Source organism: Syngnathus scovelli, chromosome 4 (assembly GCF_024217435.2).
Source record: "Syngnathus scovelli strain Florida chromosome 4, RoL_Ssco_1.2, whole genome shotgun sequence".
Classification (NCBI taxonomy): domain Eukaryota; kingdom Metazoa; phylum Chordata; class Actinopteri; order Syngnathiformes; family Syngnathidae; genus Syngnathus; species Syngnathus scovelli.
The window spans coordinates 23,765,664-23,789,914 of NC_090850.1; the positions used below are offsets into that span (position 1 = coordinate 23,765,664).

At 51.9% G+C, this 24,251-nt stretch overlaps 1 protein-coding gene across 4 annotated transcripts in view; it reads left to right on the forward strand.

The window, feature by feature from the left end:
* znf536 (zinc finger protein 536) overlaps positions 1-24,251 on the forward strand; it is a 144,149-nt gene that overhangs the window by 99,452 nt on the left and 20,446 nt on the right. For 3 of the 4 annotated variants that reach the window (XM_049717566.2, XM_049717565.2, XM_049717567.2), the window contains exons 6-7: positions 16,061-16,231; positions 21,555-23,075. In XM_049717566.2, the coding sequence (XP_049573523.1) occupies positions 16,061-16,231; positions 21,555-23,075 (1,692 nt within the window). The remainder of the gene's footprint in view (positions 1-16,060; positions 16,232-21,554; positions 23,076-24,251) is intronic. The other variant, XM_049717568.2, reaches the window with a different exon arrangement.

Sequence of the window (24,251 nt, forward strand, 5' to 3'; positions counted from 1 at the left end):
GCTCTCTTTCTTGTGGTCTACGCTTTGGCCGCTCGCTGCTCTGATAAGCAAAGCCTTTGTTGCTCTTGTGGCTTCCATCCAGCCATCTCCTTCCCGAGGACTTGAGCTTTATCCCGAAGAGTCTGGTCCCTAGCGGCGCTCCTCATTCCTGCCGTCCGTCCTTGGTCTTAAGAAATGAGCCGGCGCTGCCAGGTGAGGTGTAATCGGGCCGCTGCAGGACGGTAAGCAGAAGCTATTCCCTATTGGACACGGGGATGAGGACCAGGCTGAGGGTGAGGCTGAGGCTGAGGATGAGGAGGATGTCTCGCTCAATCCTCAAGTCGTGATCCTCAATCCCGCCTGTTTTGCTGTGTCTCGACAAGGTGGGATTTGTCCTCGCTCCTTTTGTCTCTTCTCCCTCCGGCTCCTCCGTGTTCCTGGCTCGCCGAGAGAGGATGAGGAAAAGTTTTGCGTCGGGGAACTTTTTGGAGGACGTTTCTGGATTACGTTCACCAGGCTGCAAGCTGCTCACAGTTGGCAATGTGGCAACTTGTCAATGGGATCTATTTCCATGATCGGCATTTTTGTACCAGGCCCAAAAAGGCGGGAGGGAGGGAGGGAGGGAGGGAGGGAGGGAGGAAGGAAGGAAGGAAGGAAGGAAGGAAGGAAGGAAGGAAGGAAGGAAGGAAGGAAGGAAGGAAGGAAGGAAGGAAGGAAGGAAGGAAGGAAGGAAGGAAGGAAAAAGTTCATCTGTCCTTCCGTTTCCTATACGTTGATTTACGCCCATGACAATTTTGCCAAACAATTAGCACGCAAAGTGACATCCCGGCGCAACATCGGCAGAGTCCTTGCTATGCTTGAAAGCGGCGGCACCCACCCGGGAAGATGATGACATTAGAATGTCACCTGTCGGCGCCGGCCGGGCTCTCCTCGCTCAGCCTGGCGCCGGCTGACACCTCGTGGTTGGACAGGTGAAGACGCGTCACGGCCGTCTGCAAAGCTGGCTCTCCGGTGGCTCAAGTTTGGGGCGTTTGGAATTCCTGGCCGCCCATGGATGGCAAACTTGTTTTGGCCTTCCTTTGGTGGCTTCTGCTTATCCCATTTCCATATTGTCCTTTCCCTTGTCTGCTAGCAGACGGTATCGCCGGCTCGGTCACGTCATTGCCATCCTGTCGTCTCTTCCCGTCCCGAGACGCTCAGGTCGGCCATTTTAACGTTCTTCTTGCTTTCTTTCTGGCTCGTGTTGAAAAGACAAAAGCCCGTGGCGTGGCGTGGCGTGGCGTAGCGTGGCGTAGCGTAGCGTGGCGTAGCGTGGCGTAGCGTGGCGTAGCGTGGCGTGCATGTGAGGCGCTTTTCTCCCACCTCGCCCGTCTTCCCGCGCACTCAGCGGGCTTTTGGAGTCGCTTCCGTGCGACAGAAGGCCTCGACGAGCGCCAGGCATCTTGATGATTTTCTGTTTTTTTTGTCCCCCCCCCCCCCCCTCGTCTTTTCTTCTTTTTTTTCCTTCGCGGGTGCATCAGCATCTTTCGCCGGATGCCAAGCGTGCAGCAAGGCCGTGCCTTTCGCCAGGGGGGGGGGGGTGGCAACGGAGGCGGGCAAGCCGTGGTGCCGTTTTGGGATGAGCAAGGATGAAGGTGAATTCAAATCTTGAATGACATGGTCCGTCTTCCCGTCGACATGGTGATTTTTTTTGTGATGGTGCAAGAACAGGGATTATAAATGAGCTTTGGGCTCAACTCCTTTACCGCATCACTGCACCGAGCCGTCTGTCCATTTTCACGTCTTTTGAAATTTGGACATCTGAAACATCTTAGCATATCTTGGTTTCAGGTGTCCATCAACACGTATTCTCTCTCTCTCTCTCTTCCATGGCAGTGACCTCGAGGGAAATTCAAGAAAGTCACATTGTTTCCGTAATTGCCATCCAGAAGGATGGATTTCTGTCGTCCTGCTAATTGTTTTCTTTTCGGCATCAGCCGCTGACTGTGTGCTAATGTCCCTCCCTCCCTCCCTCCCTCCCTCGCTCCGTGCCTCCGTCACATCACATCACATGACTGGGTTTGTCTTCCAGGATGAAGGGGGGAGGAAGATGGGGGGGGGATTTGGACTCAATCCGAGCTATCACATATCTGAGCATATTTCAATCCTAAATGAAGCATGTCACACCATAAGAAAGAAAAAAAATGAGCCAAGCCTCTTTTCGCTTTAAAGGTCAGACATTAGTGCTGGTAAAAATTGATCTGTGGACTTGTGAATTTAGCCCCGTTGCGCCGGCTCCTTTGTAACGGAAGATGCGGCGGCGGCGGCGGCGGGAAGCTTAACACGGCATTGTTTTGCTTTGACAGCGCCGCCACACGAGCCCGTGCAGCTGTTCCCCTCGCGCACAATGGCAGATTAATTAACACAATCTTGCGGCGCTGGCTGCGGCTCAACGGCCAGGTCTGCTGCGAGATAGATAGGTAAATCCCAAACAGCGCGCTCGCTCGCTCGACCACCGCCAACGGCTGGCCAGCCGGCCACGGCCACGGGATGCACCCGGACCCTGGTCAGCTGGAGCCGTGAAATTAAGCTTGAATGAGGGGGCGGGCGGGCGGGCGGGCGGGCGCGCGCGCGCTTGTGTGTGTGTGTTAATTGCAGCGATGTTGGAATGCCTGAGAATGCGGGCTCAGGATATGAAGACAGATGAAAAGTGTGCAGCTGCAGAAACACAATGGTGTGAAAGGGTCCTCCAAACAAATGGTTTCATTTCCTTCATTGAAAGAGACTCCAAATTGTCGCAGCTTCCCTTCTCCAACGTTCACTCAAGACCTTAAGGTGTCTCAGATGCTTTGAGAAAGGCCCGCCCATTCAAATGGCCAGCCCCTAGGATGCCTTTGGAGAAGTCCAAAACTCCATACAAAATAGCTACATTGGGTTTGTGAAGAATCCAAACGAGTTCGACAAATGTCTTTGTGGTCGACCAAAATGTGTACATTTTGATGATGAATATAGATAGTAGGTAAATCCCAAACAACATGATTTAATATGAATATAAAATGGCTCCAGTCAAGTTTGAAAAAGTCAAAGTTAGCGTTGCGCTCCTTTTGCAGGGGAGTGTGTGCACCGCCTCCTCCTCCTCCATTTTGTGTGTGCGTGTGATTTGAGGAAAGCCATCAAGTGCGCAGTTCAGAGACGTGTCACAAAATGTCCTCTTTGCGAGCGCATTCAAATGAGCCCGTTTGTGTGTGTTCCAATCAGCTCAACACACGTGCAGGTGGCAGACGGCGAGCAAGAGGGCGGGCGGGCGGTCCAGGAAGTCTAATTAAGATTCCGCCGGTCAAGCCGTCTCTCTTACTTACTCTGCGTGCTGACATTTGAAAGTGTCTATTATGCCGGGCCGGGCCGGGCCGGGCCGGGCCGCCTTTCAGGTGCGATGCTGTGTAAATGGCAAGTGAGTCACATTATGTATCTTTCACACACTCGTGTCCATCATCGGTTGAAATGATTAGCGCTACCATCTTTTCCCCATTGATCATATGGCCGTCGCTCCATTAGCCCGCCTCCCGTCTCCTTGCTTTTCTTTTTTATTTGGAGTCTTTTGCCCCTCTCGCCAACGTGACCGCACTTTGTCAATACTTTACCCTTGGCCCCCTCCCCCGGTGTTGATATAATGATCACTTAACAGTCAAGAGTAAGGCGAGGAGGAAATTAGGGCAGCGGCGGCAGCGGAGAGGACAACAACAGCCGAGCAATTATGTTTTCTTTCAGGGCCCACGTTCTCGCCTTAATGAAATCCCTTATCGGCGAGGAAGGGGTGCGAGGAGTCGGAAGGGGGGGAAGGGGGGGGGGGGGCGGATACAGGTGCAACAAACGTTCCTCCTTCATTTATCTTATTCTGGGAGAAGAACAAAAGCAGCCGTGAGGAGGAGGCAGAGATAATAGAAGGGCGGGCAACAAGTGGGCACCGCCGCCGCCGCCGCTCGCTAATAAGACGCAAAACAAAGGCAAGCAACTCCTTGATTTGGAGTTTTCTGGGGGATTTAAAAAAAGCAAAAAGAATTTGATCCATTCAAAGGAATGTCTTCACGGAGACAAATGTTTTTGTCAATCCACGTTAGGTGCACTTTTCATATGATTGAGAAATGCTCTTTTGACCCCTTCCAACTCAAAACTGGATTGGCATCGTGAACTTCAGCCTGGCGACGCCTATCTCGACCTTTCCGTCGTTATCAAAATCCAAAAATAAGGATTAGGTTCACTCCAGGATGGCAGACTTTCCAAGCGTTTCCACCTTTGAAAATGCTACGACGGGTTGTACGTTCTTTTTGATCTTGACAAGAACTTGCTCAGTTCCATGCAGACTCAATTATTATTTCCAAAAAGTCACAAATGGTTACAGCAGACCCTTGTCTTGGATCTAAACACGTGTGCGGGCGTGTGTGCGCGCGTCTGCGCGCGTGTGTTCTTTAGCATCCGGCTAAAGGACAAATCGAAGATTGTGTGCAGGCTAACATTTGAATTGTTTGCTCTAGTAGCAAACGTTTGGCCTTTTGCGGCTCGGCGGAAAAAGTCACAGAGACAAAGAGACCTCCCGAAATTCTTTCCGATCGTTTAGTCTGCCCGAGACGACATTTAATATTGAAATCTGATTCCTTTTTGCGTGCCTGTCAACAAACGGAAAGAACAGCACTCAAAATGAAATCCAAAATGCGTTTGCCTCCATGAAGATGAGCGATTCTCTTTTTCAAAAAGTGATGTCAAGCTCAATGAAGATGCAGCGTTGGACGCGCTTGCCTGCCTGGCTGCCTGGCTGCCTGGCTGCCTGCCTGCCTGCCTGCCTGCCCGCCCGCCCGTGCCCGCCCGCCTGCCTGCCCAAAAATAAAAGCAAAAAGTCGTCCCGGGATCCTCGCTAGCCGCCGCTATCAGACACCGCTAATATTCGCTGTGAGCTTCTCACCATCGCTCACGTAAGAGAAGACCATCTGACTGGTAACACATCTGGGGGGGGGCTGGGCTGGGCTGGGCTGGGCCGGCCCCAGTTAGTGGCGTTTAATGACCCATTTCCTCCACCGCTGCGCGCCATCGGCAGTTAAGCCTCCGTCAAGGTGGAGGGGTCTGGGGGCTCACACACAGGGACTAATAGATAGCGACGTGGCCGGCCCAGCTAGCAGGCAGCAGCAAATCAAAGGTGATTTTCCCAGCAGGAAGCTAAGCGGCGGCGGTCTGAGAGCACAAAGAAAGAAAGCAGCTTCAAGTATCAATTGAGCAGGTGGATCAATGAACTTTATAGGTCAAGTAACTGGAGCGGAGCGGAGCGCCAACGCCCCGCCCCGTTGCTCCATCGGCCACGACGAGCAAACGGCGCCTACGTCGGTGAGGTGACGCGACAACACCAACAGCAGGCTGAAATTGAATTGATTGGATTGGAATAGCCTCAGTGGTCTTCCGAAGTTGGGCTGGGTTCATTCACTAAAACATTTGACCTCTGCCACTAAACATTTGTTGACAAGGCAAAAAACATACCAAAAAGCCTTGAAATAAATTGTCCAGACTTGACAGACGTCGCCCCACGCAGGGCCCAGGCGGAACGAGCGTCGTCGTGGACGCGTGCGCGTGCGCGTGCGTCTTCATTTGTAATTAGTTGTTGAGCCCAGATAAAGGCGTCTGACAAACGCTGACGATCTCTTCAAAAAAAGAACAAATGTGGGCTAAAAATAAGAGTTGAAGCTCCGAGACGTATTTGTTTGCTCGGTCGGGGTGACGCGAAATGAGTTTCTTTGCCATTGTTGTTTTGGCTCGTCTTCATTCAAATCACTTGAAAGTGAGCAACTGATAAATGCGCCCACGCGCGTCCTGCTGGGCATGTGGCTGAACTGCACATGAAATCGAAGAGCATCACGACGAGAATGTTGGTCCAAAAGGACATTGGCTTCATTCAGGTGTCGCGAGAAATTTCAAATGGGTTCAACGCTTGAATGGAATGTCAAGTTGTTGACCAGAAGTTTACAATTTCTTAAAACTGAAACAACAATTTCAATGAAAGTTCAGAATTGTGTAAGTTTTGGACTTTTTGTCACATTTGACTATTTGGTTTGCAAGATCTTTCAATAGTTGGAATTATTTTTTTCAAAAATTGCCAACTTTATATTGACGTAGATTTAGTACCCTAAATCAAAAATAAGTAACTTTAAGCTGAAAAAACAAAACTAGTGTAGTTGTGGAATTTGGCATCTGATTTTTTTTATTCTTGGAGCCCAATGTTCCTTGCCATTGTCATGGATGCTTTTTTTATTATAATTGGCCTCTTAATTACTCGGTATACGTATCATCAACTGTTTTAACTTGAAAAGTCATTTTACCCAATGGAGAAAAAGTTCCGCCTGAACTCTTCCTTTCCTCAACGATAAAAACATTACCATTCTTGTTCGCAAAGAATCAGTGACAAACGCACATGGTGCAGGTTGCACAGAAGAAGAAATGTTTAAAATTTAAGATGTGATCGTGTGTGTGTGTGTGTGAGCGTGTGTGCGTGTGTGTGTGTGGGGGGGGGGCAGCGGAAAATAAGGTTAATGGTTTCTAATTATTTAAGAGGACAGCGCGCGCACGTGTGTGTGTGCGTGTGTGTGTGTGCGTGCTGGGTGGGCAGCGGGTAAGAAGGGGCAGTCTATTAATAGTTGAGTCATCAGCGCCTCAATGTTCAGAAATGGCAAATTGTTAGATCCCCAATGGTGATTATTACTTGCTGTCAATGACCTTCATAACAAATTAAAATGATGCGTGTGGGACAGAGCGTGCTCTTTAATGGGCAGACTGCGTGTGTGTGTGTGTGCGTGTGTGTGTGTCACACAATGGCTGAAGGCAGGCCTGCAGGGTTGAAGCGTTTCCTCAGCATGCCAGCAAGACCTCGCTTGTTGTTTTCCAAACACTTTATAGCATGAAAAAAAAAAGGGGGGGGGGGGGAGCTGCTGGGATATGACCTTTGTCGCATTGAGACAATCACAGCACACAAACCTGCGGTTGAAGATTGTTGATTGTCAAAAAGTCCCCCGTTTGGCATTGCAGATTCTTTTTGGGTGAAGATTGCCAAGCTGGTGTTGGCTCAATCAAAGACGCGTTTGATTTTTCCCAAACGCGGCACCAACGCACACGTCTTTGCTGGTGGCGCAAATTTTATTTATTTTTTTGCACTGAGGAAGAACCCAGTCCGTTGAGTTGAGGATCTTGCCTTGGCTGAGGTCTCAATGGCGCTGCCCTCAAGGCAACACACTTCCCGCTTTTCACGCCTGGATTTCTTGTCTGCTCAAGACATGCACACACCCGGCCGGCGCATGCCATTTGTGTGTGTTTGCCATATAAATCTTTGGATTTCATTTTCCAAGACATTGGACAAGTTCATAGAAGAGGAGAAGCGACGCGTCCTTGCTCCTCGGATTTACTGCCCGGCACACACACGTGCACACGCACGCCCCCCCCCCCCCGCCCCTGCCGCACGCAGCCATGTAGCAAGCAAACGTGACATCTTGATCGATCTCCCACGCCCGTTGATCACGTGGCTTCATTGTGTCATGTGGAGCGTGTAGGGGCCAAGTTGGGTGCTGGGGTCAGTGGGGAAAGATCAGGGAAGGAACTCGACTGCGAGCTCAAGGGCCTTTTCTCCAATGGCATGCATGGACATCCTTTGCCTTTCCTCTTCTTGCCTTCCTTTTTCTTCCTCGCATGCACATCCAGCCAAAGGCGAACGGGAGACGACACCTCGTCATCCCTCACTCGCGCTAACCACACAACCTGCTGCCAACACAGACCGAGAGGGCGGCGTGATGAATGTGCACGCGTGTGTGTGCGTGCGTGCGTGCATGCATGCGCACGTGCGTGCATGTGTGTAAAAACACATTAGCAATTGATCTTGCCTTGACGTCCTCAAAAAGAAACACTTCTGCTCCCATCTGCCTCCATCCGCGTACATACAAACAGTGGCGGACACACACACACACACACATACACGCACACGTGCTGGCGCGCACACACAAGTATCGTCCACAGCCTCTCCACAGGGCCACAGATCATCATGCGCCAATGATAAAGTTAGTGAGATGTCAGGTTGGAGTGCGCATGTGTGTGTGCGTATGTGTGTGTGTGCGTGCGTGCGTGTGTGTGTGTGTTTGTGTGTGCGCGCGCGCTCACAGTGCTCTTTGAAGCCTGAAAGAGTGTCGGCGAAGGCGGCGGGGAAACAAAGGTGGGTCGGTGCCAGGGAGAAACTTACGGCAGCGCTCCCCTTCTTCCTCGCCTTGGTTGGTCGGGAGAGACACCTTCTGGTGGGGAGGGGTGGGGGGGAGGCTTGAAACACCTCCAATAGAAGGGAAGAAGGAATGGGGGGGGATCCATAATACATGCCACTTGGAGTGGTGATGAAGTGGATCAAATTCATAACGTTTGCAGATGCAATTTGAGATTTGTTTTTATGCTTTTCAATTGATGCATGCATTTCTTTGAACTCAAAAACCTCGAGTATTTTCGAATGTGCAACTATGCTGACATTTGAGTGGAAATATCATATATTTGTTCATTTCAATTATTATACATGTTGCATTTTAGCATTTGTATTTAATAATAATAATTTCAAAATGTATCCTTATTTGAAAATAAGTTTGGCTCCATAGAATAGTTACTGTTATTGTACACCCTATTTCTAATTTCATCTGATTCGTGCGTGATCATTATAGAATGCAACATTTGAAGAATTCATCTCTTCATTGGTGTCGAGCTCCTCTTTGAATACGTACAACAGTAACAGTCAAGCGAACGACAAAACTCGCAATACGTGCCTCTCACAAGTGTCAAAATAAGTGAAGCAGCAGCAGCAGCAGCAGCAGCAGCAGCAGCAGCAGCAGCAGCAGCAGCAGCAGCAGCTCCATCCAAAACACATTCCACAACACCAGAAGTGTGTGTCTTTCATCACATTGCTTTTTTCCCCCCCCTCAACAAAATTGTGTTCTTTTGTCGCGCTGTTGCGGCTCCGGCTAATAAATATAAATGTTTGTGATTAGCATCTCAGTGGCACAGGTGCGCGTTTGTCGTCGGGCGAAGGCTCCTTCATTAATTTCCCGCCACGGAAAACGTAGCGCCGTGCCGCACCGGCCGAGGCGTCCCAATCGCTGACAAATGAACTCGCACATTGTTCATGTGCGCCACCGAGGAAGAAAAGCACACCGACCGCAAAGCCCAAAAAAATCACTTCAAACAGCCTACAGGTGCTCAGATTTATGGTCCTAAAGTGGCTCTCGTTTTGCGTTTTATTCATACCTAAGAGAGCCACAGAAAACAAGACTTTGACTACAAACTCAAGAAGCTGCAGTCAAGTTTGTGCTTCAATGTTTAGAACCGCACTGGAGCGCGAATGCTATTTGTTAGCGCCATCGTGTGTTAGCATTAAGCCAAATGGACAGCCATCTTGTAAGAGGGGGTGCACACTTTTGCAGCCACATTGGCTCGCCCTCTCGAAAAGCTTCAAGACCAAATTCAATTGATCCACGTTAATGGTGGAAAATGTTTGTTTGTTTTATATATACACACGTATACATATATATATATCTGAACAGGGTGTGTAGACTTTTTATATCCATCCGATGTGAAAAGGAGTAGCTCCACCTTTGTGGAACGTGGCGATAATGTGACATCCGTTTGGAAGGAACCACGTGGCGTTTTGGGAGATTGCGGCGGGCAAAGGGAAGAGCAAACAAAGGCAACACAAATCAAGTGCGCCTCAAAATGGGTCGTTTTTCACGAGCTGCAAAAATGTTTTATTAAGGGAGGAGGCGGGGGGGGGGGGGGGGGTGCTGCAGCGTGGGGGTGGGGGGCGAACACCTGCCTTAAAATGTCGTCTCAACATCTCCCGAATGCCATTTTGCTTAATTGACTTGGAAATGGCCCAAATGTATTGCTGAGTGCGGTCTAATTAATATTAATAATAAATGCCATTATTAACATCAAAGAACATCTGGTGCCCCTGTTTACCGCCGCGCCAGCGTTCTGTTTTCATCTCGCGCAAAACAACAACGCGCCTTTATTTCCATTTATTTGCTCACTTCTCTTTTTGTTCTAGTAGTAGTTTTGATGCCAGTCTTGGCTGTCTTCCCGCGAGGTAAAACGGGAAGCGGCGGCGGCAAATGGACGTCAGCCGCCCGCCCGCCGGCCGTGTGAAATTTGGAAGCCCCCCCCCCACCCCCACTCCACTTCTTCTTTTCTTCTTGTCTGCCTTCTAGTTGTGGCGATACCTCCGAGACTTGTCACATCCCTCCCCCGCGGCGGCAAAATATAGATTAAAAAAAATGAATAAACATCTGCAGCTTGACACCGACTCCTGGAACTTTTGACGTTAATGGATGGCGTCACCAACACGCTGACACTCGGGAAGATGCACGAGGGGACACCGTGTCCTCGTTCGGCACGTTCCCGTTGCGCTCTTGTTAACCGTTCACGGCAAGAACCTTCGGAACCGAAGGATGGCTTTTTTTGCAAAACGGTGCTCGGGCGCGCGCATCCCTCTGGTGTATTGCAACGACATCATCGATGACAGCTTGAGTAAAAAGATGCAGCGCTTAGAAAAGAAACACGGACGTCGATGGTAATTGTGGATTGGAGCGCCATGGCGGGACACGTTTTGCTGGCACATCCCGTGCGGCTGACAAGCGGCAAAGGTGCAAAGCCGCGCCTGCCGAAGACTTCCCTGTCAGCTAGTAAACGTGCAACTAATGCGGCGGCGTTTAATGATAATTGTTGTTTGCTTAATAAATTCCGTGCGCGCGCATCGGTGGGAATGTCGGCGTCAGCAGTGTAACTAAACCTCAAATTGATTAACTCGCACACCGACCGCACAGCCGTGGCTGGCAGCGCTCCAAATCAAAAGAAGCCCGCCCGCGCGCGTGCGTGCGTGCGCGCGCGCGCGAGGCCGGATGGTGTTGTGTTGCTCCGGCGTAAGGAAAGAAAGTCCCGGCGGGCCCATTTTTAAAAGCCTAATGCCTTTCAAATGATGTCATCACATTTTAGCTGCCACCCCCACACCCTCCTCATTTCTGCCCCACATCACCCGCCCCCTCCCCTCTCCAATTTTGGGGCCGGTCACATGATGCATTAGAATAATGGACTGGCAAGAAGCACGCAAACATTTTAGTCGTCTTTTTTGGTGTTGTTGTTTACGACGCGTCGATTTCCTGAAAGTGATACGACGGCCATCGTAGGCGCTCCGGGTTCAGGGCGGGAGAGGAGAGGAGAGGAGAGGAGAGGAGAGGAGAGGAGAGGAGAGGAGAGGAGAGGAGAGGAGAGGAGAGGAGAGGAGAGGAGAGGAGAGGAGAGGAGAGGAGAGGAGAGGAGAGGAGAGGAGGAATGAGGAGAGGAGGAATGAGGAGAGGAAAGGAGCGAGCGAGCACGCCGTTACGGCACAATCATTCTCTCGTTTGCGGCTTTTGACACGCAAATGTTGACGTTCTTGACCGAGTGCTGAACGAAAGGACCCGCCCGCCACGTGGCATCGTGGCCGACGTTAGTGACCAATGTTGGACACAAATGGCGCAGCAGCACATGCAGACAATAGAAAAGCGTATCCTTTGCGGCCATCCATCGAGCGATATTACTGCAGCGTCTTTGCGAGCGTCTTTGCGAGCGTATTTACACAAGCTGGCGTGCAGAAGGACAGAAACGGTTCAAGTGTTTACGCTTTTGTAGCGTACCGTCTCCCAAATAAGGCCATTTTCAACTCCAATCCATTTGAAGATATGAAACGGCGCATTGTGGTATCATTTGCCAGCATGAATTGAAAATGGTGTCCAATTTGCGTATTGCAAAAGTCATATTTCCTGCTCTTGTTGGGGTGGCGTCTTCTTTTTTCTTTTCTCTTCCTCCTCTCTTTTAATGAGGCTTAGGTGTGCTTGCTCGGCACACATGCACCCGCACAGTGGCAGCTCTCCATCAATTTATATATTTGTCAGTCAGTCACGCAGGATGCCCTGCTGTACCTGCGTGGGCGGGCGGGCGCTAGGGCGGGATGGCGGGGAGGAGGTGTCTCACGCACGCACGCACGCACTCACGCACGCACGCACTCGTACGCACACACGCACGCACGCAGCCGCGCACTCGGAGGGGAAGTGCGGCCGACAGCCGGCGGAGTGACTGATACTCAGCCTGCCTCCCAGATGGCCCGTTCAACTCTGCTCCAATCTGATCCGGGAGCCTTTGTTCTGGCATGTTCCATTACGCCGCCGTGACACCAGTAAAGGCAGAGGGGAGAGGAGCTGCTCTCAGATCAGATACACTTGAATTAAACATGCCTCTCTTTCGCTCTCTCTCTCTCTCCCTCTCTCTCGCTCCTCTCTCTCGCTCCTCTGTGCCTTCCACACACACTCAGATGATAAATTCATCGCATTTTAACATTGATGGAATAAAAGAACGTTGCATTTAAAGATCCATTCATGTATTTGGAATCCAAGTGTGAGAATACACGCGTAGGATTGAAAGAACAAATGTCAGACGAGCCATCAAATTTGCACGAAGCTATCATTGATTCCAGCGTCAATAGGAAAGATGCGCTCAATCATACGTTCAACTTTTCTAACATTGCGCCACCGTACCGTACCGTACCTTACCGTACCGTACCGTACCGCACAGGTATCGATAAGAACAAAGTAGGACACAAAGCACTTTGGCCTCTCAAGTGGCGCAACGCTGCCATCTACAGGCATCTCTTTGTCACCATCGTTGCGTCCGAACGGATTCCGATCCAAGACGTCCGGATTGCGAATCGGAACATCCGTGCCGCTCCGTCGCTTCAGCGATACTACCGGACGTGTCGTATCAGCGCGTCGGCTAATGAGCGCAGCTAGCTAGCGCAGGCGGGCGGTAGCGAAAGTAGCCTATTGTTTACATTATGGAAAGGGCCAAAATGTTTTTTCTGTTTTGCTTTTTTTTTTTTGCATTTTGAAAACCTTAACAAAGGTCAATTTCAGGCCCAACACAAAGGCGCGGCGTCGGCTTGACTGCTATTTGAAATGGTGTTGCTCTTTGGCGTATTTGCGCGCCGCTAATCAGACAGTCAGTCAACATTTTGAATGGCCGTCCAAACACGTCTTATCTGATGAGCGCGCGATTAAAGCCGGGCGCGCCAGACGTCGGTCGACCTTTAACGAGCCGCCCGCCGTACAGCGCGCGCGCGTTAACGCCTCCGACAGCTCGCTCGCTTTGCATAGACAAGAAACGGGAAAAAGCGGGCGGATCGATATCGCCGGAAGATGCCTGGTCCGACCGACCGACCGACCGACCGACGGCGTGTGAGCGACGGGGCCTAATATACGAGGTGACCTTCAAAATGTCATAAATGTGTTGTGCAATAAAGTGTCAATATTTGTGGTTCTGCGCCGCGCCGTGACTTTTACAGTAATTGGAGCAGCCACATTAAAAGAGACGGATCGGTCGACTGATTAAAGACACGCGCGCACGTCGCTACCTATAGGCCAACACGCACGCACGCATGCATGCACACACGCGTGCGCACGCCTTTCCTTGCATGCGTGCGTGCGTGCGTGAGTTTCCTGTTAAATCAGACAGCTTGTGGAAAAGTGACTTGAAATAATCCATATTGTTGCATACTGTCTTTATCATTGGAGTCGGGCAAACCATGTCAACGTTAGCTGTTAGCACGACATGACAATCGGGATCGACGCGTGACGGTTGTGACCTGGCAAGTGTGATGGCACGGATCCAAACAGGTGAATTTTTCTGCCATGCTCGTAGTATTTCACAAAGGCGAATGGCGTGTTTACTAGATGAGTGGGCGCGGCGCGCAGATGAGATGTGGAGAAAATTTGCGGCTCCCCTTGAAGTCAAGGCAGCAGTGTACAAATCCAGGACACGGTCTTCCTCCGTTCACACTGGAGCATGTGTTTGCGCAGCCTGGCTGGTGGCATGTTTTGGATTCTTTAATCTGGCCTCCATCTGCGCGGGGCAGGTGGGCGAGTGTCTGCCGCCGCAACGGCGAGCGAGCGGGCGGCGCGTGCCAAAAGCCGATGTGTAGATGTGTGGCGGCGACCGCTGGAAATATGTTTGCGAGACGGCACGATGGGGCCACAGTATGGTGCGCGCCCTCGAGGGGGGTTCCTGGCATCTCCATCCAGTTGGGCCGCCCGTCGTCTCCATGTGTTTGGTGCTTTTTAACCGCCAAGGTCTGTGCGTGGCGGCGCATGCGTCCCGCCCGCCAAGTCCGCTTTTGTCACTTGTGCTTTTTTTTTTTTTTTTGCCCCATCAAGACAAAGAGCGGCCGGCCCATGGCTCAACGTGTTGTTGTTGTTGTTGTTGTTGTTGTTGTTGTTGAACACCTGCCGCTCACCTGCTGGGCTCTGTGTGAACTGCGGCAGAGGCCAACGCGCTCTCCCAGACAGTAATTTTGCAGATTTTTTTTTTTTTTTTGACTTGACTTGAGAATTCAAAGCTAATTATATCCTTTAGGCAAATTTTGGAGGAGCCAGATGCAGCCTTTTGATTTGTTAAAAGCGTTGCTCTTCTTTCCTCCGCTTCCCTTTGTGTCCGCCTCCAAGTGTTTTGCACCGACTGCTGAATGTTCTGGCGTGTTATTGTGTGTGACCCGCTGACTTGACTCTTTCCATTTTGTCGACCGGCGAGCGAGCGAGCGAGCGAGCGAGCGTGAGGCACGCGCAGAAGAAAAAAAAACCTCATTGTGCGACGGTGGTGGGAGCCATCTTTGATCAAATCATCTCACACGCTTATTTGAATTTGGGACGAGCCACGTTTGGTGGAACCGAGACGGGGCCTCCAGTCTTTGTGTCATGACTCGTGAAGGTGCGGACGAGTTTCCACCACGGATGATTTGCGCTGGGCTCGTCTGTCTGCCGTTAATCGCCATCAATTTGTCCCAGATGTTCAAATGAGGTTCTCGCGTCACATGACTTGTCAACGACGCTCAAGCCGTCCGTGTTGGCCGTCCCATCCGTCAAGCCCGTTTGTGGGTATTTTTAATTGAGCGACTCGACGCGCGCGTTCCGGGCTCCCGGCTTCGCCGAGCGTCAGCGCATCAGAGGCAGGCGGCCGGCGTAACGCCGCTCGCCCTCACCTCACCTCGCTCGCACGCTGTCAACGCCGTCGTCGGAGGCGATTGCGTTGATAACAGACGCGGCGTCGCACTAAAGCGCCGGCGTCATGGATTTTTTGTATTTGATTTTTTTCTCAACGGCGGGTGGGGGGGGGGGGTCAAAAGCGTTATCACCCCGTCATATCTGTGACAGCGAGCTGTCACAATCAGCTGGCGGCGGCGCAAGGGAGAAAAATCCCGTCGTGCTGACACAGGCAAATCTATTTCTGTTTGTCGCCATTGTTCCTTCATCTTCGCCGCGCCGCCACCGCGTGAGCGGGAATGAAAACGGAAGGCGGTGGCTGGCATAGGGAAACTTTCCATCGGCCGTATTATTAAAAAGGAAAGGAATCGTCGTCGAATGAACAAGCGTTCACTGACGCAGCTTAGCCTTGACGACGCTACCTGCTAATGCTGCCATTCTGCTTTTCGTTCTTCGAGCTGTGGCAAGTGCGCCATTTTGTTGGCTGACATTTTGCATGGCCACCAATTTGTTCGACTCGTTTGCATCGGATTTTAATTTGGAGAAGTTTTTCTTCCATCCTTAATTATGATTTCAATCGGGGACATTAGATGCGCGTGTCCTATCTGGCAGATCCATTAGATCGAGCATAAACCTGGTACAATGGATGAACATAAGCACATGGAATGTCCTGCTTACAAGTGGTTCCGGTTGGATTCGTTTGTATCCTATGTGACTTTGTCGTGATTATGTTTGTAAATATGCTACATGAGAGCTATAGAGACAAATATGATTGCTTCATTTGAGTCATAAGAACATTCAAATCCAATTTGTTTTAAATCTGTGTGCGTGCGTGCGTGCGTGCGTGCGTGTTCTGAGCAGCGAGTCCTGCGTTGCCAAGCAAGCATTTTCCTCTCCAGATGTGGCGATGACGGTTATGATGATAGCGCGATGATGACGACGACGTTATGATTATAGCGTGATATGTTACACCCCTCTTTTGTCTCCAGATGCCGGGGAAGAGGCGGCTTCGTCAGCTGCCAAGGCGGCCGTCAGCGCTCCGCCGTCGGTGTCGCAGCATCGTGAGCGTTCGCTGGGCTCCGCCTCCAAAGACTGCCCCTACTGTGGAAAGTCCTTCCGCACCTCACATCACCTCAAAGTCCACCTGCGCATACACACAGGTCAGTAGAATTGATCAGGGAAAAAAATGCGTGGTTCCTGCAGCTTGGGTTGAAGTTTGAGGGCAACTTTCTGGCGCCTTCCACTTTTGAGGTTTCCCGCTCCATTCCATTGACATCCTTGGGTGTCGCCGTCGAGATCCGAGCGACAGAAAACGCGGCCGGAGATGTCAAGCGCACAGATGGTCTCGGCTTCCGAGTCGCACGTTCCCCAAACGTGCGAGCGAGCGAGCGAGCGGTGCCTCGGCGCTCTGCCGTTGCTCCTTGTTAGTCCGCCGCGACCTCATTAGCTCGCCTCTCGGCATATAAGTGAAGTTGGCCTTATTCTCGTCTTGACCTTCCGACGAGGCGCCGGTGTCACGGCGGGACAAGCAACCTGGTCCGACCGAGTCCTTATCCTGACCCTCCTGAGCCCGTGTTTTCATTGGAATCTTTGATGTTCCTCGCTCCGTGTTTGGCTTCCCTCAGATGTCAATTGACATCGTCCGCCATTTTTGTCCCCCGTTCAAATTGAATGTGCCCAGGCGGGCGGGCGGCGTCCATGTTTATTTGGCTCAGCGTAGCTTTTGCGCACACGTGATGGATGGCCTCCAATCACGGCAACATCGGCAACATCGGCGGCGACGGCGACCCGGTCCAGGAGCGGATCCGGAGCCGCTCTCTTTTCCGTTTCCCGGGCCTTTGAGCGAGAGATTAACGAGGCGCTAACAGCCGCTTGAAAGAAATGAAGTGAGCTGAAATTTAGCGCTCAAGAGCTAACGTTACGGCCGTCGCTTCATCTCAAACGGGGAGTGGGCAAATATCCATTAGCGGAATGGAGCCCGGTTTTTTGGAGGTAGCTAACAGCGGCGAGCTAATGAACACACTGCGGAGGGTGATATTTCATTATACAAATTAATGCTCACATTTTAATGGGAAAGTCACATAATGAATCCCGGCTTCAGTGACAGCAATTAGAGGGCCAGATTGTCCCCTTCTGGACAAGGCGCTATTTAGCAGTAAGCAGCTGCGCGTTTGTGTGTGTGTGTGCGTGTCGGGTAGGCGGGCGGGGGGGAATAATAATTAAGAATTAAAAAAAAAAAAAAAAAAGAAAAGTCCAGTGCGGTGACAATAATTTCTTGAGGCAGGCTGGCGTGAGAGTGTGTCACTTAACCTTACCTTAACCTTGTCATCAAGACACACTTCAGGCTCCTCCCCCTTCTCCAACTGAGTGTACAAAGAACTACATGCTATTTTCCTTTACATCAAGAGGAAAACATCATCAAGTCCAGATTATTGTGGGGTTTTTTTTTTTTTTTTTTCAATTTTAATTCTCTGCTGTTTGCTTTATATTGGTTTCATTTTGGACTGGAATAAGGTCATGCTGATTTCAGTCCAAATTTGTAAATGTACTCATTTCTTGTTTATCACGGCCGAGTTCCTCACGCGGCCAGTCGTTTCCGAGCGTTTTAACAGATCTTTCGTGACCCACAAAATATTTTGTCCTGTGACAATGTAAGTGGAGAACCGACCCCCAAAACGGTCGGACTTTTCTTTTCAAGCTGTTTCTGTCCTTCATTGATCAGCAGTCAAAAGTGGCTCGCTTTCACCAAAAGTGGCTCTCTTTCACCAAAAGTGGCTCGCTTTCACCAAAAGCAGCGCTTTCTGACCAAAAAGCAGAGAAAACAATTTTTGGGGGGAAGGAGTGAAAGGCAACATGTCAAATCTGCTGTCGACCCAAAGCCAGTCCAAGTGGCCTCGGGGTCTCATTGCCAATGTCACGTAGCCCAAGCCGGAAAAGAAGAGAAGTGAGCCGCCACATCCGCAACGCCGTGATACGATACCCCAGGCCAATTTCAACTGAGGGAGGGATGAAAACTTCATCTGCTCAACACTTAGACTTGTGGGGACACCAAAACTAGATTGTTGCAAGGAAAAAAAGCGCTGGCATGTTTGGTGGCAAAATGCAGCTTTTGCCTTGCGCGTATGCGGCTTTGTGTGTGCGTGCGTGTGTGTGTGTGTGTGTGTGCGTGCGTGCGTGTGTGTGCGTGTGTGTGTGTGTGTGTGTGCGTGCGTGCGTGTGTGTGTGTGTGTGTGTGTGTGTGTGTGTGTGTGTGTGTGTGTGTGTGTCAGCCACAAGCCAAATGAAAAGGAGCACATTGAAGACGGTGATCAAGAGGAGGAAGAGGAGGATGTGTTTCCAAGATTGGCGATGTTTTCCAGGGCAAACAACCTCGTCGCCGCTGCCGGCTTTCATCTCGCAACGCGCGACAAAAAGTTCCGCCGTCCTATTTTTAACTCCCGAGCATGGATTTCCCGCTGGCTGGCGAATGCATCATGTGTCGGGCGGCCGGGGCGGGGGAGCTTGTGCTGTTTGCGCCGATATCAATTAAAAGTGGATTAACGGCTACATAATGACCTTTAGCTGTAAATTGTGTGTAATGTTGCAAGGCAGGATACAGTCGAGTCCCCAGATGTCACGCCAGCCCCCTTTGACGTATGACGGAGCAGATGTCGTCGCAGCGGCCCGCCGGCCTGCCGGCAAGCCGGCCGCCACCGTCAAGACGCCTTTTGCAAATGGCTGGCCCAGCCAGCTCCTTCCATTATGCCCATTGCAAATAGTATCTCTATTTGAAGAAGCTGTCTAGATGATAACGCAACTTTATTGACGGAACATTTTCGAGACAATCCCAGGCGTGTGTGTGCATGTGCACGTGCTGCGTGACGTAAACGGCAAACATGTACAAGAGGGCGGCTCAACGGAAGACCGTTCCGACCAGCCTTGTGACCTTGAACAAGTAACTACTACTTTGGTAGAAATAGTCATGTTTTAGATGACTAGTTACTTGAATTAAGTGGACCAAAAAAAATAACGTGTAAAATGAATGAATAAATAAATAATCAAATAAATAAATGGATGGGTAAATAAATAAATGGAGGGATGGACGAACGAATGGACGAACGAATGGACGGATGAATGGACGGATGAATGAATGAATGAATGAATGAATGAATGAATGAATGAATGAATGAATGAATGAATGAATGAATGAACGAATGAACGAACGAACGAATGAAAAGTAATAGGTTGGTCTCACCAATGGAACATTTTTGGACGCCATTTGTTGGGCTCTGCCATTCTAGGCTAGGTGGCAATTGTTTCTCTTCGTATCCTCGCCCATTGAACAAAGTCAAATGGCTCGGAACTAAAAAACGGCTTAGTGGAGGGTGCAAGTGTTCATCTTAACGGACAGCTGGAGGACGCTCGGCCTGGCGGCCCGTCCCATAAACATAACGAATGTTTTCCTCTCCGTTCGGCATATTTAGACGCAGCTCCGCCGGCATTCGTCTTGATTTGCCCCCGCGCACATTAACGAGCTCTTAAGAGGAGGAGGGGGGGGGGGGGGGGGGGAAGAGAATCGCATCAGTCTAATTTGCGTCTAATTTGGCCGGCGGAATATCATTTTGTCCAGTTAGAGGAATCGCGAATGGTAATTTGCATGGGGGACGTTTCCTTATTCAATCAGCAGCGAGCCTGCACCGGCGGCGGCACTTATTGGGTTAAAAGCTCATCTCTGCTGCTTGACTCCAAATCCAGCACGGGCGGGCAGGCGCGGGCCGAATGCGAGCTTGACGGCGTCAAAAGAAAATGGATCAAATGGGCGTCGCTCTTTCTCTCGCTCGGCTCCATTTGCCTTTGTGCACACCCGCTCCCATTCTCCGGCCGGCCTGTATCAATATTGTATCGAGTCGCTGTTTGCGGGCCTTTATGCCACGGCTCGGCAGTAGGTCTGCAGATTGCGCCGCAGTCTTTTTCTGGAATGGTGCCCTCTAAATAATGATAAACGACTTGAGCAGTATGCCATTTGCTAATTATATCCATGATTTACTACACAGCCCGATTTAAATCATTCAAAGCAGCCTGGCGTAACAATGCCTCTCTTTCCCCCCCCCCCAGCCGCGCGCAAGCGTTTCCATGTGTCGACTCTAAACATTATATGATTGTATGTTTAGAAATGTGCACTCTGCTGGCTTTTATTCCCGTCAATCCGCCGCGCGCGCACACAAATCCCACTTTTGGAACTTTTTTTTCTTTTGCTTTAAAAGGAGGAGGGGAGCTTTGCATTTTTTCCTCTCTGCGTTCATTGTTTAATGAAGCTAAATCTGGCGGTGACTCCAAGCCTCTTATAATTGCTTGCAGGATGTGTATCGCGGCGGTGGAACATCCACTCCTGGCACGCAAGCCGCCGCCGCCGCCACGCGCGCGCGCACTCGCTCAATCGTCTTCCGGCATTAACAACAAGAGCCTGGATGCGACATGAATATGCATGTACGGCGGCGGCGGCGGCGACGTAAATAAATGTGCGCCGTCGTAATGGACTCACCCCTGGTTCACCGGCAAGGTCCGAGAGAAGCGGGTCTGGCGAGCGAGCGAGCGCTCTGGACGCGGTCGTCACCCGCTGAGGTCACGTGCGCGATGGCTTGAGGTAGCTTGCGTTTAAAATAATTCTTTTTTTCAAAAAGCCGCTTCAACGTCAGTAAGTGTAACCAATGGCAGCTTCAAAGCAAAATGGCTGACTTCTTGTCCCATTCCAAGCATGGCTCTTTGACACTTTTTGGGGGGTTCGGTTCGAATAAAACGTCGCTGAGCCATTTTTCACCCCCCCTCCCAAAACACAAAACTGGACGAAATCAATCAGCCCTGGTTTCCTGTTCTTTGATGGGCAAAGAAATGGCAAAGCGCGGCGTATGTTATTTTTGATGACGAGTGACGGCTGACGCCACGCGGCTGGGCCGGGCCGGGCCGGACGGAGCCAAATTCCGCCTCCCTCGGGCGCCTTCCCCCCGACAGCTGACAAGGCAGCGGGCGGTTGGACGCTTATCTTTACGCCGCTCGCTTTTGTCGGCACTCGTATGAAAGTGGCCTTCATCAGCTCTTCCGCCTTTCTTAAACGCTGGCGCGGGTTGAGATGAAAACTCGGCGTTGCGATTAGCGCCACCAAAATGCTCCTGCTCCTCGGCCCGGGTCACACCTTTGGCTCGAGTCTTTGGCTCGCCGTCGAGTGTGGCTTTCCAGGACCGGGATCAGGTCAGGAAGAAGGTGTTTTGATGGGATTGGAAACAATGTTTCCAAGGGGTTACGCGATTGAAACAAAGCTTTGCAAAGCCCTGGGTGGTCTTTTTGTTAATGAAATGCGTTTCATTTGCCGCTCTGACCTCCTTTTCCTCCTCCGGGGAGGCGACATGACCCTCGGGTCGGCGTTCCCGCTCGCTCCAGCAAATAGCTTTTAGATATCCAGCCGCTAATAATCAGGTTAATGATTCGCTCTTGCGCTCTTTCCCTCAGGAGAGAAGCCCTACCGCTGCCCTCATTGCGACTACGCCGGCACCCAGTCGGCCAGCCTCAAGTACCACCTGGAGCGCCACCACCGCGAGCGCCACAACGGCTCGGCCGCCGGACACGCCCCCTCGTCGGAGCACAAGGACGACCACGCCAAGGTCTTTGCCCGTCCCGACGTTCTGCGCAATGTCTTCAAAGGCCTCCCCCCGAACTTGGACTTCAGGGCGGGGCCCTTGCTGCCGCATCAGTGGGCCGGCGTCACGGCGCCCAGCGAACGCGGGGACCGTCATTTCGACGCCCTGGCCGACAACAACAAGGCCAACGACGGCCCGGCGGCGGCGGCGGCGGACGGTCCCGCCAGCTTCTCCGATCTGAGCCGGGCCTACCAAAGCATGATGGGAAACGGAGTTCACTTCCAAGGCTCCCTGCAGGCCTTCATGGACAACTTTGTCCTCAGCTCCTTGAAGAAAGATCTCAAAGATAACCAGAGTCCAGTCCAGATCCAAACCACCCAGTCCTACCACGATAACGGCGAACCCAGAGCCAAGCGCGCCGCCCTGGCCGACCAGGACCGAGACGACGCGCTGGAGGCCAAGCCGAATCCGGCGCCCGGAAAACCCGGCTCAAACCAGTTTGAGCCGCTGGATCTGTCGGTGTCGGTCCGGAGTCCGGAGTCCGGAGCCGCTTCTCTCCCCGGCTCCTCGGTCACCATCCACGACAACGTGGCCTGGCACGGCTGCCTCTTCTGCTCCTTCTCCACCGCATCGCTGGAGCTCATGGCCCTTCACCTGCAGGCCAACCATCTGGGTCAGGCCCAAGCGCAGAGGGCCGCCGACACGTGTAAGGAAGCTTCTCCCGCCGCCCATCGCTCGGCCGACATCAAGACTTTGCTCTCAGACAGAGACGGGGACGGCGAGAGGAACCAGATGGGCTGGAACAACCACGTGGAGCAGCCCTACAACCCCTTCCAGAGCGACTTCTACAGGCGCTTCGGCGGCTTGTACGACGGCTCTCCCCGGGCGCCGGCTCCGGGTCTCCGAGGCTACGCGGCCGCCCCCGAGCGGGACCCCGAACTGGCCTTCGGGGGAGCGTCTTCGGCTCGGGGTGACCGAGTCGGCTCGTGCGGGGACCCCGACGAGGAGCCGGTCCAATCCGACGACGAGGTTCTCCCATCCGGGCGACGCCATTCCGACGAGGAGCAGGGGGAGAGGGAGGAAGCCGAAGAGGACGAGGAGCCGGATGACCGTGCGGGCCGAGAGGAAGACGGCAGCCCGCCTCCGGAGCGCCTGGAGAACCACCATAAGCAACCGCGAGACGGGTCGGTGGCCTCGGCCGTGACGCCGCCGCCGCCGCTTTTCCAGCCCAAGCAGAAGCAGCTGGCGTCCCTGGAGAAGGCGTGGCACCAGGGCGCCAACCTCCCGCCCGAAGCCCCGCCGGGGCAGCAGATGAGCATGATGTCCGTGCTTCGAGCCTACGGAGGCGACAACTTGCCGGCGGCCTTCGGCGTGAAGAGGCCCGACGCGTCCCGTGAGTTTTTGGCCTCTTCCCGCACACCTCACAAAACACAGAGTCCCGCGCCACAATTGACCGGCACTAGTGCAAAGCGGCCCGATTCCGAGCCAAAGGAGGGAATTCGATTTCTGTGGCTTTTTTGGCGGGAACGATGCTACTTGAAGGCAAAGGTTGGAAGGGAAGCACGTGGCGTCCGTTCGGGCTTACGGAAGAGTCCTCAAAACGCTCACGTAGCTTCTGACTGAGCGTGCCAAGATGGCGGATAGTGCTTGCGTTGCGTTCCGCCTCGACGGCGAAAAAAGAAAATCTTCCTTTGTGAAATTGCAAGACGCATTTGGGCCAGCAATTTGCGCTTTGCAGCCAGCTCCCATGTATGCTAGCTCTGTAGCACATTTGCTCCTGAGCTCATCCGTGCTTTTGTTGCCGTTTCCGTCTACCTCGCGTCGGGGTTTTGGGGGATTTGGAATCCTTTACAGTTTGCTTCCATGTCATGTCTGTATATGACACTGATGGGTGTATTCTTGTGGCGTCATTGACAGAGTAGATCCAATCTGTTGATTTGAACGGCTTCCCTGATGACAATGCGAGGCGCTCCCATTTGTTGTCGTGTCGCCAAAGAAGCGCAAAGAGTTCAATGTGGTCAATTTGAGAGCCAATCATTAGCCTCAGACTCGGGACTTTTTGTTTGACCCCTGTTGTTGTTGTTTTTGAGCACGGCATTCTTTTTCCTATGTGTACGTAGCGGCTTTTTGCCATTCCTTATGTTGTTTGTCCCGGGCTACGGGTTCTGTCCGAGGAAGCGTCCCGAGTACTCATGTCTGAAAGGCAAATTCAGTTTCCAGGCGGCAAAAGGTTCCACCACTGTCTCTGGAGTGATATGAGTCTTATCTCCAGCAAGTTGAGGGGCAATCAGGGGGGCGAGCAGCAACAGATTAATCTTTATTACGCGTTGATATTACCGGGAGCGGGAGCGGCGCTTGCCTGCCTGCCTGCCTGCCTCCCTCCCTAACGCTGGCTGGCTGGCAGGCAGGCAGGCATGCCGGCCACCGCCGGGAGGGAATAACCCGGCGCAAGTCGGACCCGGAGCTCTTCGCCATGTCTCCTAACTCTCTTAGTGTTCATAAAGGCGGCTCCCTCCCAGAAGAAGGCCATTACTTTATAAGACTGGTCGATGTATGACCCTGTGAAAAA